Raw genomic sequence first — 18,215 nt, 5'->3', positions numbered from 1 at the left:
ATTTAAATTAATTTCCTACTCTATTTTTCAATCTCACGTGATTTTCTCTTATTTCTTTTTAAACATTTTTTAATTATTATTAGTATGAAGTCTACCTCCAGCTTTTCTACTTTTGCTTTATGTTCTTCAGGAAGCAGCCGGACCTCATCAATCAATTGGATACACTAGGAGACATTCTCAGGGGACACAAATTCCAATTCCTAATAATAACCTTGCATATTTATGTTTGAATAAATCTCCTGTAATATATTACTAATAATCTTATTATTAAATGAAAAAATATTAAATATATATTTTTTAATTTTATTACTTTGTAAGAAGTATTACAAGCATCTCATATATACATTTTTTTAAAACATCCCCAAATAATATAGCCAAATCTGTTCAATAAATACGAGGATGATACAAATACTCTAATACTCTACTTATACATTGCCTATTATTATCATCCCCAAAAGTAACAAATGTTAGGACACTTATTAGTACCAAAATCTGCTTGAAGTATACTGCATGCAAAGTTTTGTTCTAAATTATATATACTGTACCTGACTAATCATATAAGAAGCTTGGTTCCAATTAAATGCGAAATAACTGAGGATGCATCGATCAAACTCATCAATAAATTTCTGGCATAAAGTAGTAGGGTCCTTCTGATCAGCAAGATATTCAAGGATGCTTTCCAAACACTCCTAATAATAATAACAGCAATTGCTCCCTCTGCCTCATTTGGAGAAGAGGTAAACCTGTAATCATATGTAAGCTCTTCCCACTGTTTAATGTCCCTCTGCGCAAATATTATAATATGTTCATCGCCATTAACACTTATAACTCTGGAATAGCAATTTGGCTGCACTCAAACAAAAATTATAAGCAATTATTTTTTTTCTTTAGCAACCAAAATAAGGCTGAATGAATTCTTCCATAAATAAACAAGTTGAATTGCAATATTTACAAACTAATGTCAAAAGCATAGGAGTCAATTCCATATAGTGGCACAGAGCAGCCATATAGAAGGTAGCAAGATGACATGTATTTAGAAGTCAAGGTACGCATTACATAAATTCTGACGAGAGAGAAGCTCTCATCCAGAATTGAATCCCACATAGCTTGTGTCAAATTCTTTCTTAAACATGAGTCGCCTAATATTTGAACAGAGATTTAGCTCACATATAGCATCTAATAAACAACTAAGTACCAGTATATTGTTAATCCCACATAGCTTTTTCCCTTTTTTCTTTTTATCTAATGTTTTCCTCTGAAAGCCAGTGGAAATAATAATAATAATAATTTACCTGGATCTATTCCATCAGTGTTTGGAGAGTCAACTCAGCAAGTAGCGGCAACATGCCATGTAACCTGCGCATCAATCCCAAACCCTATGTTAATTGTCGCGTGTCCAGAACGAAGAAGAAGAAGATGATGATGTATCATATGGCTACACACTCTCTTTACCCAAACACGAACAGATAAACACGCAAACCAAGGGCATGGAAATCGAACTATTACATTATATATGCAACAAGTCAGGCAAAGTATAAATAAAAACAAATAATAATATAATAATATACAAAAGCTGAAGCATATAGAAAATTGAATCAAGTTCAGATAAGTTTGCAATGTAACTGAAATTTCTCCTGATGCGTTAATCAATCAATCAAATTATTCTTCGCGGTGTAAAACACGTAAGAAGAAGAAAAAAAGATGGGAAAATGAAAAAGAAAAGGGAAATTGTGAAGGAATTGCCTGAGAGAAGAAGGGAAACAAACGGGGAAAGGAAGAAAAGAGAGAAGGGATCTAGCTTGTAATGTTGGGGCAGACGGATGTGTTTTCAACGTTTGCGTCTGCGGGTTATTTTGGTGAAACTAAACTAGTACCTTATCTGCATCAATTCAAAGGCCCGGTCCATAATCCAAAGGCTTGTGGCCATTTTGGAGTTTGATTTCAAGATAAAATGAATATCATTGTTGAAACTAACAAGAAATTGCCATAAAAAATAATGTTAATCTAAATTAATCCATAAAAATAATAATCTAAATTAAAATTTAATATTACTAATTAATATATTTTATCTTTAAAATTTTGAACAATTATTAACTAAAAATTAATTTAAATTAAATGGTTATTTTTTGAGATTGAGTATTTACTAAAAAAAACAAGAGATTAATATTCAAATTTAAACAGTCTTAAAGAGTTTTACCTACGCCAACAATTGTAGGTATAAGACTTTTGAGGGTATACCTACATCAACCAATTATAGGCACATGTTTTATGAAGTTTTATCTACATTACGTAGTTGTAGGTATAAGTTTTTTAGAATTTTGCCTACACTGTGCTTTTGTAGGTAGTCATCCTTTTGAGTTTTACCTACACTAATCAACCATAGACACAAGTTTTTTGAAGTTTTACCTACACAATGTAATTGTAGGTAGAAGTCTTTTTTCAGTTTTAATGAATTTACTTACACCAAATAATGGTTGGTACAAATGGTTGAGTTTTACCTACATTAGTCACTTGTAGGTAGAAGTATTTTTGAGATTTACCTACACTAATTAATGTCTGTAGGAAAAAGGCGTCCGTAGGCTTAGGTCATTTTTCTTGTAGTGAATGCTTATGGACATCTTTCTTCATATGGGGCCAATAAAAGTTTTCTTTCAGTAAGACAAGGGTCTTGTCTATCCCAAAATGGCCCATGAGGCCACCCTCATGGCTCTGTTTCACAAATAATTTCCTGATGGATCCTTGGGATATGCAAAGCTTTCCCTTTTTGAACAAATACCCGTTAACCAAATAGAACCCATCTTAAGCCTTTTGCCCATAACTCTCATAAATAGGAGAGAAATGTTCATCTGAAGTGTTATACCCTAATTTCGTCAGGGGACTGTCATTCATTGATTCTCGCTAGCCAAACTGTGTTGTTCGACACCAGTCTCTGGCTCGCCTAGGTGAGCCAATTGCTTCATGGCTAAGTCTCAGCTTGCCTGGGTGAACTGCAGGTCCACCAAATGCCATTTTTGGATATAAATAGGCGTGAAGGGGGCTGAGTAAAGGGTTCCAAGGTTCAGCATTGAAGGATATTGAGAGAATTGAGAGAGAAGAAGAAGAAAGAAGAGAAAATGAAGCCGAGGCGCTACTGAATCACGACCGTGATCGACCCCTACATTGTTCCTTGTTCAGTGTTCTTCGTGTGGCCGTCGATTAGTTTTGTTTTTGATATTTGAATGTGATCTATGCACCCTTATGGGTCCCCCTTGTGTTTTGTGCATATTCATTTCCTCCATCTATCATCGGTGATCTCATTTTCTTTGTAAAGTTCAATCTTAACTGATCACTAATGTTGTAAAGTTATCTTTAAAGAGGTTGGAAGTTAACAAACGAAACCAAGATAAAATCAACTCATAACTAACTACTTTTTATCAAATATCACTTGAGATCATTTCAAGGTCCAACTCCTTAACGGTTCTCTCCTCTTTTCAAATGTTAAAACATCATTTCAAGGTCCAACGCTTTAAACGACCTTTTTGTTCACAATTAAAATGAATCTTTCAAAAAACATAAAACCAACTTAACACACAAAACATTCGGACTTAAAGAACAGGTCTGAATTCCTCATCGCACCTGAGGATACGTAGGAGCAAGGGCAACACCCTTGTTAACCCAAAAAAAAAATAAAGAAACATAAAAAAGAAAACAACATAATTTTGAAGTTACATTATGTACACTCGATTAAAGACTGTCGTCCATTGTGACGGGCGTGTATACCTTCCCCGTGCAAAAACAACTCCCGAACCCTTCTTTTCAAAATTCACAGACCCCCTTTTTGGTTTTTCTAACGTTTTCGTCGAATAGGACAAAATGGGCACATATTATATTTTTAATCACTAAAATTTTTAGGATTTTTTATTCTAGTCCCTAATAAAAAATTAAGGAACATTGACTAGTAAGAAAAAGTACAGGTATTACAAATAGAAATCCTAATAAGTTTAGAGACTAAAAAGACAGCAAACCACAAATTTTATTTATAATGTGTAAGTCATTGATGATATTTGAGATGAAAACCTGGTTGTCTCATGCGCACAAAAGCTTCAAGAATAAAGATCAGATTAAAGTATAAAAGAAAAATCTTTAAATCATTAAATGCCATCGTTCTTTTATTCACTTGCCATTTATTATTTATTTAATGTAAAATTTAATGAAATCCATAACTTATTTGGATTGAAGCCAAAAACATAAGATCTGATTCAGTGCAAATCCGTGTTCCTTTACTTTTCGAGAAAAATTTACTTCCTTAGAAAATGTCGCGTGCGATGTGCAACCCAGCAATGGTGAGTAGGAGTGTTCTAGGGTCCCAAACGAGTTCAAAATCGGTGACAGAGACAATGAGTGGTTCCCACGAGTTTGTGATCAAGGGTTACTCACTAACGAAAGGAATGGGCATTGGGAAATACATCGTGAGTGAGACTTTCATAGTGGGAGGGTTCCAATGGGCCATATACTTTTTCCCTGATGGTAGGGACCCCAAAGATAATGCCGCTTATGTCTCTGTCTTTGTTGCACTCCATTCCAAGAGCACCAACGTTCGTGCGTTGTTCGATCTCACGTTGCTCGACCTATGCAAGAAAGGAGAGCACAAGGTTCATAGCCACTTCAGTCACTCCCTCACGATTGGGTCTTACACTCTCATAAACCATGGCAGCATGTGGTTAGTGTTAGTGTTTTCTTTATTTTTATTTTTAGAAAATAAATATTGAAATGTATCTTAGCTTTTTAATATTTTAAAATTTAGTTTTAGTCTCTATACAAACTTATTATATTCGTATGTCCAACATTTATGTAAACAATATAGTCTTTAAAATAAAGCAAAGTGTTATTGATTTTTCTTTTAATCTTTTTTCACTATTGTCAGGGGTTAAAGAGATAGCTCTTTTATTAGAATATAAGACATAAAAATTAAATTTTCAAAGGAACTAGAGAACCTTGTGATTTTGGTGATATGATTTGGATATCATCATGATTTATTAGCTCTTGTATCCATTTTTTGTGGTGTACATTACGTAGTGATCAATGATGCACTTGTTGTGTAATAGGGGCTATACGCGGTTTTTCAAACGGAGACACCTTGAGACGTCAAATTTTCTCAAGGATGATTGCTTGAAGATAAATTGCACTATTGCGGTTTTAGTGTCGTCCATAGATTCTTCTCAGTTAAACACAATACAGGTTCCTGAATCTGATATTGGTGAACATTTTGGGATGTTGTTAGAGGATGAGGAATCATTTGATGTTACTTTCTCGGTTGGTGGAGAAAGGTTTCATGCTCATAAGCTTGTTTTGGCAGCTCGATCAACCATGTTTGAAACTCAATTTTTTAATGCTATGAAGAAGGATGATCAGGAGATAGTTGTTATTGACATGGAACCTAAGGTTTTCAAGGTGTCACATTCATTAAAAGTTCCTCTTTTTCTCTATACCTTTGTAGCTGTTTTTTGTTCTACACAAGATATATGCTATTTAATTCAGTTTAAATCGGGCCTATCGTTTGGTTGGTTATCTAATTTTAATCGTGTTCTATGTTGAGCAGGCTTTACTTCATTTTGTTTATAGAGACACTCTTTTGGAAGATGAAGAGCTCTTTATGTTGGATTCGTCATTCTTTCCTTCGTTGTCTGAATCATTTATAGCAAAGTTGTTAGCTGCTGGAGAAAAGTATGGTTTGCCAAGACTAATGTTGATGTGTGAATCTATACTTTGTAAAGACATATCTGTAGATTCTGTTGCCTATATTTTTGCTCTTGCTGATCGTTATTGTGCTACCCACTTGAAGTCCATCTGTCAAAAATTTTCTGCTGAAAACTTTGATGGTGAGTTTCCATGCTTAACTTTCAAACCCAACTCTACATTTGAGTTCATAGCCAATTACTTCTTAGCTTGTAATATATTTTCATCATTTTGGTGTCTACATTATTTGTTAGTTGACAGTTGATTCTCATATCATTTCTTTCATTATTATGTCTATTGCAGCCGTGATGCATTCTGATGGTTTTGAGTATCTTAAGAAAAATTGCCCATTACTGCAATCAGAACTGCTAAAGACTGGAGTAGGATGCGAGAAAGAATTTAGTTGAGAGGGAAAATACTAAATTGTATGTTCTTAATCCAAGGTCTAGTTTAGAGGAGTGACGACCTAAGATCCAAGGTTGGAAGAGACCAGAAAAATATAGAAGAAGATTATATATATAGTTCAACTTCTCCCCCTCTAATCTCCTTCAATTCCCACACCTCGCCCCCCCCCCCCCCTCCTCCCCCTCTCTCTCTGGTATTCTCTTCCTCCATTGAAGCTTCCTCTTTAAGCTTCTTATCCAAGCCACTCTCTTGGTGGTGAAGCTTCTCCTTCCATGACTTATTCTCTAGTGGATGATGTCTCCTCTAACCTCTTCTCCTTTATCTTTCGCTGCAATTCCATGGCTAAAAATCACCATTGAAGGACCTTATTGAAGCTCAAAGATCCAGCCTCCATAGAAGCTTCATAAGCAAGCTTCCAACAAGTGGTATCAGAGCACAAGAGCTTCAAGTAGGTGCTCCTTAAACCTCCACTAATTTTCTGCTTTACTTTCTCCTCCATTGTTGTTTCTTCGTTTCTCTCCATGTATCTCCTCACGTGTCTTGTGCTGAATGTTGTTAACATAATTTTTTAGAAGTTCCACCGATTAAGCTTGCTATAGAAGCTAGATTTGATTTTCTATGGTTCAAATTCCTTGTTCTTGTTCTTGACCCATGAATTGTGTTGAGTTTAGGTTCCTTTGAGTTTTATATTGTCAATTTTTTTGGCTGAAACCTAAACCATAAAATTCTTACAAAAACATTAAAGTAGAAGAAAACCTCAAAAATCTAGAATGACATATTCACCTATTGTAGTTTTGTCATAAAAGTCATGTCTAGTCATGAAACTTGTAACGTAAGATTCCTTATGTTGTGTTGAATTTTATTTTTCTTGTTTCTTTGTCTAACTCATTTGTTCATGAGTGTATGAAATTTTTTTAGCCTATAATTTGATTTGAGTCAAATCTTGCATGTTAATTAGTCCTTAACATGTTCATGCATAATTCTTAGAGAGTCTTTGATTGTGAACCTTTTCTTGAACTTTTAGGTTTCCTTATGATTGTGTCTATTGTGAATTTGAGTTTTGGTGATTGAATTGCTGGCTGAAATTTTGATCCTAAGTGAATGTTGAACTCCTAAAGTTGGGGTAAATAGTCCTAGTGAATTTAACATACATAGGAAAGTTGAAAGTAAACCAAAGGAAATCAATATACCATGCTTAAAAAAATTCAAAGTCTGAAATCGTTGGTGCTGGCAGCTTGAACATACGAACTTTTAAAAATTATTGGGAATTTGTCACTGTGAATTTTAAGCTGAACTTTTTACTGAATTTCCTTGGCATATAGACAAAAATTATATAAAAAGAACCAAGTGATTTGGATAAAATAGAAAAATAAGAAAAATCATACAAGTTGACAGGAAAAATAAAAAGAAGTGAGAATGGAAGTGTGCTTGTTGTTTTGGCTCAAAATTTGTTCCTTATGGAAAATTCATATAATAAGTAGAGGCCTAAATATGTTCTTGGTCCTTTTAAGTTTGTGTTTTTTGATATTTGGTCATTGTGTTCATTTTTCTAATTTTAGTCCTTATAATAAGTTTATGCTTTTCAAATTTTGGTTCCTATAAGTTTTTTGCTCATTTTTAATCCTTGTAAGTTTATGTTTTTCAAAAATGAACAAAATATCTTACAGTAGGAACAAAAAATGAGCACAATATCTTACAGAAACAAAAATTGAAAAAGAGCGAACAAGGACTAAAATTAGAAAAATGAACTTACAGGAACCAGAAAAACATTAATTTACAGGGAACAAAAGCATATTTAGGCCTAAAGTAGACTTGAGAATCTATTCAAAGAAGTTTAAACTATTTCTAGAAAGATGTTTTAAACTATTTATCTTTTAAAGAAGTTTTCAAAATTTTAATTTTTTACTAAATAAGCCTCTTACTTTTTTGTTATTAGTCTTCTTTTACTTTTTAACTTTCTTTTTCAATATCCCTTGTATCTCTCACCTAAAACAATCGTATTTGAGTCAAATAGGATAAATATGAACAAGAATTCCTTTTTAAAATATTGACAAAATAATTTACTAGAAAATTAAATTATTGAGTGACTAACGAGGGGAAAGAAATTAAAGGACCGATATCATGATATTTTTAAATGTCTAGATACCAAATATAATAACCATAGGTATGTACGTAAGGGTCATAGCTTGTACACCATTGGTTTAACCAATAATCAGGATGTGCCACAAGCCTTAAAACAAGTAGAGCATTCAATGTGGTTTTTTTCCAAGCCTAATCTGGCTAACTCACAGATTTAATGAGTTTGGTCCATGGGTACATCAAGGCTATCGTGGAAGAGTGTAATATGTCTCCCATCATGGGAAAGGATATTGTGCCTGTCAGATAAATTAACTTCATTTAAATATCAACAACTACTTTTTTTTTGTTTTATCATGATGTCCCTGTCTTTTTCCATTATACACTCTTTCTTTTTGTCTTCCTTCATTCCCTGCTTATTTTCTTATTTTCTTGATGTCTATAATACCTCATGTGAATCACACCGGAACGAGAAAAATCCTGAGACTGTACAGGTATGAGAATATCCAGTTAAGGAAACAAAGGGTTAGTACTAGGATAAGTTTCCTCTATCTTAGAATCTAAAGTTTCATACCAATTCAAAGTTCCTAGATCAAACAACAATATGGTTTTTCTTTATGCGAGTTTGCGTGGAGACAATTATGAATGTATTGCAAACCACTCATAGTGTGCCTGTTAGAATGTCAAAGAGTATTTTCATCATTTAGTTATTCTTTACCTCATCCATCAAATGAGGCACTTCATTTGTTTCGGGAGATTCCAAAAGGATTTTATCTCAATAAAAATTGGAATGTCAAAATCCTGAGATTCAGGTACATCTAACATCCTTGGAGTTTCCACAATTTCAAGGCAACCTGAGGATTGAGAAGGGATTAGGGGAGTGCCAACAGCTTAAGGGAATTACGCATTTTCATTTTATTTTGAGAATAGGAGTTGAAGGTCAGAGGAAGAACATGGAGAAAAACAATGTTAATAAAGATAGAAGAGCTTATAAACAAAAAGAAAAAGAAAGGTGATCAAATCAAACTTACATAGTGCACAGTAAGTAATGGGAGATTCTCTCTGCCTCTGTACACAGTGTGCAATAAGTAAAGTATGGTGGCATTCTGTTGGAAAGGGAAACGAACTATGTCTTTTGCATAGAATAAGATTACATTTACTATAAAAGTAAAATAGTGTATTACTCAAACAATAGAATAAGATTACATTTACTATAAAAGTAAAATAGTGAAACAATTCTAATATCTTTGTCTCTAAGCATAATTTCTTCCAGAGAAGCAGTATGAAGAAAATTACATAATCATTAAGCTTCTAAAGTCTAACCTAATAAAAGCATACCTGCCAGCATCTTCAGGTTCATCTAACTCAAAAGCATCCAACTCAAATCTTTCTGGTTTAGTAACAGGCATACACAACGTTTCCACACATACTAAGCCTTGTTTGTTGACGACAAATTTGTTGATTTTGACGAGAACCTCATTACAATCTTCAAGCACATATTCAACCTTTCTATAGAATATTCTGATAGTGCCAAAAAGAAGTTAGCCAAGCAATCTGTAGGATACAGCATCAATTTCTTGCAAAATCTTGTCTGCAGAAGGTAAAAATGAAATGAAAATAATGGCAAAACAATAGCATATATCACAAATCTTAAAATGATTTCACAGAAGAATAAACTCTTAAAATAACATCATTTTGTTGGCGGCTAATTGGCTATTCGCAATGACTGTAAGACTTCTCAACAATAATTGTTGTTGTTGCATACGATTGCAAATAAGTATATCTGCTTCCGGCCAAGGGGATTTTAATATCCTCCAAGGGACCTGTTGGCACTCATAAGTGGGATCTCCCTCTCAACAAGATTTTCTCCATATATGCATTCGTCAGGATTCAAACCCTTTACTACATGCTTAAGGGATTCGTGTCTAGTACCACTTGGATAAACCATTTCTTGGTACCAACAATAATTATGGTGAGCAGCTTGAAAGAAATCATGGGTACTATAACAATGATGGTTACTTTGTAAAGTATTAGATGATTTGGAAATTTTGTGACACATTTTGTACCTTGGTAAAAAATTTATTCTCATTTACCAACAATATATTGTCTACCTAAATCTAATTCTATCTTGATAAGTTTCTCAAAATATCTAATACGTATGGATTCTTCCCCCAACTCTTTAGCAAAGAGATGACTAGATCTACATCAAATCGATTAGTGTGGGTATTCACCATGTCTTTTAGTGAGGATACAAATTAATCATGTAATTGTTATTAATGAATGAGTTAATTTACAATAACAAAAGAGGTAGAAATTTTACCTTATATAGTTAATCAAAGAAATCATGGTCATTGAAGATGTTTATGGGCCATGGTTAGAACAAACGATACGGCAAAGCATAAAAGAGAGGGCAAAGAAATGAGACATGGTCAACGAATTCCATCTGAGTAGATCTGCAATGGAGGTCCATGAATGGGGCTTTGTTCCTTGGCTCATGGATCTAGCATACACAAAAAGATACAAACATGATAAAAAATAATTATAAAGTGTGGACAAAGTCAGTCTTAGACCTCTGGGTCTAATAACCTATTTGGTGAGAACAAGAGGAGATGATGCACTTTATAGTGTAGATTTCATGTGGTAGGAATATTGCAGGTGATAGAGTGATACTAAGATGTAGATGGAAGGTGTGCATTATAAAGCTTTAGAAACCTACACGGCGATCCAACAGAACTAGCACAAAGAAATATAAATCGTTTGATTTGATGTTATCAACAACTCAGAATAATTTTTTTTGGCAATCCTCGTCTTTTCGAACTAGCCAATGGAATGTCATTATAGGTACATGACCCACTTTTTATTCGATGTATGTTCTTTCAATTTGAAATTTGGTTGAGATCTAGAGAAAACCAACAACTAAACTCACCCATGTAATGTACTCCATTTATTTAATGTGTTTAAATTATCAGTTCTTAATTTGAGATATAGTATTCTATTTAATGATTTTCTAAAAGTATATTGTATTTTTCAATTAAATAAAAAGCTATAAATTTATTTTTGATTCCTAATCAATATCTAATTTTTGTGTTTGCTCTTTAATAAACTTTTCTTTTTCGTTGAGTCCTTAATTAAACAAAAATTTTAATTTTGTCCTTAGAACTTTTTATAGTCCCTGAAAAATTAGCAAATTTTGTGTTTATTTCCTTGTAATTTTTTTTCAGTTTTCTTAGTTAAGACTAAAAAATTCAGTAATTTAGCAGGGAGCAAACAAAAAATTTGCTAATTTAAAAATGGTAAAACAAATTATCAAGGCCCAAAAATAAAATTATTATTTTATTAGGAAATCAATGCAAAGAAAAAATTTATTAGGGATAAAAAATATATTTAAGACATTAAATAATATCCAAAATTGATATGAATTAATTCTTGAGTGTATTTAGCATTCACTGTTATGTATAACAAAAAAAAAGAAATATGTTATTAAAATTTGAATTAAAAATATTTTCTGTGTTTGAATACGATATAAATGTACATATATCACAAATTTCAAATTAAATTGATTAATTAATGTATTAAAAACATACTAAATCCATTTATTTTGACCTGTTGACAACATGATTCCTAGAATTGATAATCTTGATATTGGTACATTTTGCATAATATTCAAATGGGCTATTATGTATTTTTGGGCATGGACTGAAGTTGGTAGGGCTCTCAAGTCTTGCAAACTTACTATGTGTTTCATTGGGCCTTATAAAATTCTAAAATGATTCAGCAAAGTTCCCTACCAAATTGCTTTATTCTTGACACTTTCGAAACTTCATAGTGTCTTTTATGTCTATCAACTCGAAAATATGTTCATAATTTTTCACATATGTTCGAGTTGAGCAATATTCATTTAAAAGAAAACCTTAAAAAAATTATATGAAACAGAATGAATTCAGTGCTAAATGTTAAAGAGATATAGAGTGAGTTTTTGAGATTGTGATAGATAAAGGATAGTGAATTGAAAGTAGGTGTGTTGGTGTGGGAGGGAAACTGACATAGAGGGGAATGAAACAAATATAGGTATGTATCCTGAGTTTCGTTCGTCAAATCCACACCATGTATCCTAGTTAAATGTCTTAAACCTCTGGTGCGGTGTTGAAGTCTTGCAATAAGTTCCAACCCTAGAAATATCTTATCTTTGAGACCATTGTTTTGAAGTCTTGCACTAAGTTGCAGCCCCAGAATCTTGCCTTTGCCACCATCATCAGGAGGGTTTGAATTTTCACCACCAAATAACACAGGAAACCCTGAACTTTCTTCCATCTTTATCATTGTGTAATTGCCGAATTACACCTCAAGACTCTCTGTGCGAATACTTTCTGGTATGGATGTAGAACCAGAAGCTAGACCCATCTAACAAAAATCATGAGTTTGGTCTAGCTAGAAAGATTAAGTATTTCAATTCGAGTTTCTAATTGTTCCACACAATCTCAAAATAATGCCAATAAATTCACAACTTAATTTGGATGTTAATAAAATCTGCTACTAGCATATATTTTAAACAAATATGATAGTTTAGCCTTTTAGATTACATACGAGATATTATTAATATAGCCACACCAATTATGAGAAGAGCAGTTGGAATAAAGATAAAGTATATTGCATGTTTATTCCTGTACCAGAAACACTACCTACTTTTACTACTACTAACAGGGGATGGGAAATAAGGTTTCTAGGCAATTATTTTTTGTTGTATATGATAACAAAGAAGGATATCAGCCAACCAAGAGGATTTTAATCTCGTCCAAGGGACCTGTTGGAAAACATACGTGGGATGCCCCTCTCAACAAGATTTTCTCCACACGCATCGGTGAAGACTCAAATCTTTGACCACATGCTTAAGGAATCTCTGTCTAGTACCACTTGGATAAACCATTTGTTGGTACCAACAATAATTATGGTGAGTGGCTTGAAAGAAATTATGAGTACTCTAACAACTGTGGTTGCTTTGTAAAGTATTAAATGATTTGGAAAAATTGGTGATACTTTTTGTACCTTGTTTACCAAACATGAATTGCCTAACTAATCTACTTCTCTTTCAAAATGTTCCTAAAAAGATCTTATTTGTGTGGGTTCCTCCTTGAACTAACAAAGACATTGGTGTAGATATGCAACAAATCAATTCGTGTGGGTATCGACCATGACTTTTAAGGAGAATACAAATTAATCATGTAATTGTGACTATTAAATAACTCAATTTAGAATAACGAAAAAATTAGAACTTTTACCATATTTAATTAATCAATGAAATCATGGTCGTTGAAGATGTTTATTGGCCATGGTTACCGCAAAGGGTAAGACAAAGCATAAAAGAGAGGGCAAAGAAATATAAGACACGGTCAATGAATTCCAACCAAGTAGATCTGCAACGAAGGCCCATGAATGGGATTTTGTTTTCTGGCTCATGGATCTACCACAAACAAAAAGAGCACAAAATGTTTAGAAAAAGGAAATATGCCAACACGAAAAAAAAATAATTATAAAGTGTGATTAGGGTCAGTCTTGGACCTCTGGGGCTAATAGTCTATTTGGTGAATACAAGAGGAGGTGATGGACTTTATAGTGCAGATTTTGTGCGGTGGAAATAATTAGAGGTGTGAGAGGGATGGTAAGATGTATATTCAGGGTGCTTTGGCACAATTACTCATTATAAAGCTTTGAAAGCTATTACGGTGGAAATAAGTTTTTCTATTTGATGTTATCAGCGAGACTAGCAGGATTGTGTGTTTTGTAATCCGTGTCTTTCCAAAGTAGCCAATGGGGACATCATTATACATTTAGTACATTACCCACTTTTTATTTGGTGTACATTCTTTTAATTTTAAATTGGGTCCAGATGTGGATAAGAACAACTAAACTAAGTCATTTAATGTATTGCTTTTATTTAATGTATTTAAATTATTAGTTATTGATTTGAGAAAAAATATTATATCTTACTAACAAATTTAATATGTGGATAGCATAGACTGCCAGTTTAAAAGTTTTTACATTGTCAATGATCAATTAAAAATATTCTTTTGCATGACTTTCAAGGTAGTTATCATCAAAACAAACAAACTTATCATATATATATATATATATATATATATATATATATATATATATATATATATATATATATATATATATATATATATTTGTGATTTGATGACTCTATAAAACATATTTACACTACTGTTAATACATATTTAATTTTCTCTTAGTTCTTACACATGATAAAAAATAAGAAATACTTTATTATAATTTGAATAAAAAAGATTATCTTTGTATTTAATAACTATAGATTCTAAAAAATAACCGGGCTTTTGAAAAAATTCCCATAGTTACTAATAACCAGGTATATAATATCTGGTTATTTAAAAGTAGTTATATAAATATAACTAGTTTTGTAGTTATAGGTATTTTCAATAACTTGATTTTTACATAAAAAAAGTTGTAAAGTTAACTTATTTTAAAGACTGGCATTTTAAAATAACCTACTTCACTCATTTGTCATTTTCGTTTACCTTTATTCGATCTTGGCTTTTGCTGTTCTGCACTTCTGCTACACTAACGCAAAAACCACTGAGGAGAGCCCCATCACGGCAACGAAGAACAGCACCACCACCACGTAAATCCCCATCATAGAGGCAAAGAACAACACTACCACCGCAGAGAACCCCATCACGACGACGAAGAACAATACCACCACCGTGGAGACAATATCTTAGAAGATGCAGCTATATTACCTCCAGAGTTAAGACAATATCTTCCAACTATGTTGACATTAAGACAATATTTTGACATGTTATTAAGACAATATCTTCCAACTTTTACTAGCTTAATAAAATATGGTGTTCTTTGGATATGTATAGAGTTGCTGCACCGACTATAGTAAGACAATTTACAAATATTTAATATTTAGTTCAATCTAAAATTATTGCTTCCAGAAACATTAGATTATTCTGGTATATGTAATCTAGAGTTATCATGTTACATACTTATTACCCAAACATTATAGAAAGTTCTAAAAATTTGTACCTATAATAAACATTCGTGCATCACCCGAATGAATATAAATAAAATAATTTCATAAAAAGAACTTAGAGAGTGATTCTTGGTGGTGCTTTTGTAGTAAATGGCAATGTGAATCCAACTGTTGAAGTCAACGTGAGTATTTCCATCATGTATTCAAATTCCTAATCTTCCATATAAATATTATATCATTCACAATTCAATCTGTCTAACTCTTTGGTTGGATTTGTTCCAGATATTTGGTTATTCAGAGGCTGCAGACGTTGTATTTACAAGTGGGGTAGATGTACTTGCAGTGGGGATAAATGTTACCCACCAAGTTGTACTAACTGGTACCCCCTTTGACAAATTCTTTTGTGCTCCTTTGCTATACTTGAGTCATTTTGTCTTACTAAAATGGGTAACTTTCCTCTAATAAATCTTGTATGGTTTACTATTTCTTCAACGGTTATAGTAATTTTATTTTATTCTTATTTCAGAATTTATGCATAAGGCTCCAGTGCCGCCTTGGAGTTTGATAGTCACCGTTTTCGGTGTGTCGAGCACCAATAGTGCTTCGAGGCCATCATGGGATGGTCTTTCCACAGGGAGAGACAAGTATCCTGACTTCCAGGGAGATATCTCTTGCAGACATTGGGCACGACTAGTGACCCCTATGGCTAAATTTGACCCGGAGACCACACCTTTTCGGGGGATATCTCCTGAACCTTTCACGCTTAAAGTTCGTAGACCACACCTTTTCAGGTTTTCCAACGTTTTCCTCGAATAAACGTTGGTGGCGACTCCGCGCATTTTCCTTTCTTGGATGACACACCCGTGAGCCCCGTGTCGCCTTCCCACCGAAGGGTAGGTTGTGACAATTGGTAAGTTGTGATATGTATATTTGGGTACTAATGGGTACAACTGATATTGGACTTGTCTACCATGGAGACACGTCTAGTGCTCTTGCTGGTTATTTAGATTTTGACTATGTTGTAGATTTGGATGCAAGGAGAACTATGACAAGGTACGCATTCATGATTGGCAACTCTCTTGATAGTTGGAAGGAAACTCTTTAGCCCATTGTGGTTTTATCCACTACAAAGGTAGAGTGCATGCTCTAATAGAAGCAATAAAGGATGGGATCTGACTTAAAGGTCTGGTTAGCAATCTTGGGTTTCCAATTGAAAAAGCTATCATTTTTTAGGATAGTCTAAGTATAATATTGATGGAAGCTTTCTTGTGAAGCTTCTATGGAGGTTGGGTCTTTGAGCTTCAATAAGGTCATTCAATGGTGATTTTCGGCCATGGAGTTGCAGCGAAAGATAAAGGATAAGAGGTGAGAGGACGCGCCATCTACTAGAGGATAAGCCATGGAAGGAGAAGCTTCACCACCAAAAGAGTGCCTTGGATAAGAAGCTTACAGAGGAAGCTTCAATGAAGGAAGAGAATGAGAGAGATAGAGTGATGCAATCCTACCCCCTAAGGGCATTGGATAGAAGACTCCAAGAAGATTGGGGCAGAGATGCAAGAGAAGGCCCTACGGTTCTTATGAGCCTTAAGGTAGATTTCAGGCCCATGACATGGGCTAAGTATGAACTCACTTATCTTTGTATATTAGATTAAGGTTTCATTATTTTTGGCCCTTGTATTTAGGGCTCCATAATATAGGTAGGGTACCCTGGAAATGTAAGATTTTTCAGTCCTTGTATTTTAGGGCACCTAGACTAGTTTTTGTATTAGGGGTAGTTTTGTAAATTTCAGAGGGGGGGGGTGAGCATTTACTTGCTACTCAAATTTCAATTTGAATTTGAAATTGAATTTGTGGAACCAAATTTTGGAGCCAAAATTTCACTAATTATGATTAGTGAATTTCAGCTATGGTTCAGTCCACTAATCCAAGATCAAGTTTAGGATTCTCCACTAAGTATGCTTAGGTGTTATGAGGCATGTAAAGCATGAAGGACATGCACAAAGTGAGACTATATGATGTGGCAATGGGGAGTAGCAAGCAAATTACAAAGTGAGACTAATGCATGTGAAAATTACAAAACTATTCCTAATACAAAAACTAGTCCAGATGCCCTAAAATACAAGGGCTGAAAAATCCTATATTTCTAGGGTACCATACCTATAATATGGAGCCCTAAATACAAGGCCAAAAATAATGAAACCTTAATCTAATATGTACAAAGATTAGTGGGCTCATACTTAGCCCATGACATGGGCCCGAAATCTACCCTAAGGCTCATGAGAATCCTAGGGCCTTCTCTTGCATCTCTGGCCCAATCATCTTTGAGTCTTCTATTCAATGCTCTTAGGGGGTAGGATTGCATCATAGAGGGTGGGGGGAGGGGGGCATGGGAGTTGAAGGAGATTAGGGAGAGAAGTTGAACTTTGAGGTGTGTCTCACAAGTTTCTCAATCATCAAAGTTATGACAAGTGTTACACATGTTTCTATTTATAGCCTAGCACATGGGAAGCTACCTTGAGAAGCGAGGAAGGTTGCTTCCTTGGGAAGTAAGGAAGAAACCTTCCTTGAGAAGCTAGAGGGGGGCTACTCACACCTCTTCAATAGCTAAGCTCACCCCATGCCAAAATACATGAAAATACAAAAATTAAAGTCCCTACTACAAAGACTACTCAAAATGCCCTGAAATACAAGGCTAAAACCTTATACTACTAGGGTACCCTTAACTTGTACCCTTAATTTGTAGGGTTCCCTACAAACCTAAAATGGCCAAAATACAAGGCCTAAAAGTGGGAAAACCTATTCTAATATTTACAAAGAAAAGTGGACCCAACCTTGGCCCATGGGCTCAGAAATTTATCCTAAGGTTCATGAGAACCCTAGGACCTTCTTTAGCAGCTCTAGCCCAATCCTCTTGGAGTCTTTTGCTCATGGCTCTGGTGACTGATCCTTTCCTAGGGAGGATTGTATCATCCCCTCCCCCTTGAAGGGGATTTGACCTCAAATC

The 18,215-nt window shown here is 34.0% G+C and overlaps 1 protein-coding gene and 1 long non-coding RNA gene across 2 annotated transcripts; one reads left to right on the top strand and one right to left on the bottom strand.

Moving 5' to 3' along the window:
* Positions 1–4,225: 4,225 nt before the first annotated feature.
* On the top strand, positions 4,226–6,205 carry LOC114398203 (BTB/POZ and MATH domain-containing protein 4-like). Its single transcript, XM_028360370.1, has 4 exons — positions 4,226–4,699; positions 5,085–5,430; positions 5,579–5,858; positions 6,019–6,205. The coding sequence occupies exons 1-4, from the start codon at positions 4,293–4,295 to the stop codon at positions 6,120–6,122; spliced, it is 1,137 nt and encodes a 378-aa protein (XP_028216171.1). The 5' UTR covers positions 4,226–4,292; the 3' UTR covers positions 6,123–6,205.
* Positions 6,206–8,726: 2,521 nt separating this feature from the next.
* Positions 8,727–10,891, bottom strand: LOC114398949. Its single transcript, XR_003663617.1, has 3 exons — positions 10,517–10,891; positions 9,228–9,787; positions 8,727–9,050 (listed from the first exon to the last, which is right to left on the bottom strand). It is a non-coding gene; the product is annotated as an uncharacterized LOC114398949 (long non-coding RNA).
* Between the last annotated feature and the right edge of the window lie 7,324 nt (positions 10,892–18,215).

This window comes from Glycine soja, chromosome 19, assembly GCF_004193775.1.
Source record: "Glycine soja cultivar W05 chromosome 19, ASM419377v2, whole genome shotgun sequence".
In the NCBI taxonomy this organism is placed as follows: Eukaryota; Viridiplantae; Streptophyta; class Magnoliopsida; order Fabales; family Fabaceae; genus Glycine; species Glycine soja.
This window is presented reverse-complemented; position numbering and strand designations above follow the sequence as displayed.

What these genes read in the sequence shown, in the direction of transcription:
- LOC114398203 (XM_028360370.1), top strand. Translation starts at nt 4,293, where the DNA reads ATGTCGCGTGCGATGTGCAACCCAGCAATGGTGAGTAGGAGTGTTCTA. An exon ending in TGGAACCTAAGGTTTTCAAG is followed by an intron (nt 5,431 to 5,578) that starts GTGTCACATTCA and finishes TATGTTGAGCAG; the next exon opens with GCTTTACTTCATTTTGTTTA. An exon ending in TTCTGCTGAAAACTTTGATG is followed by an intron (nt 5,859 to 6,018) that starts GTGAGTTTCCAT and finishes TGTCTATTGCAG; the next exon opens with CCGTGATGCATTCTGATGGT.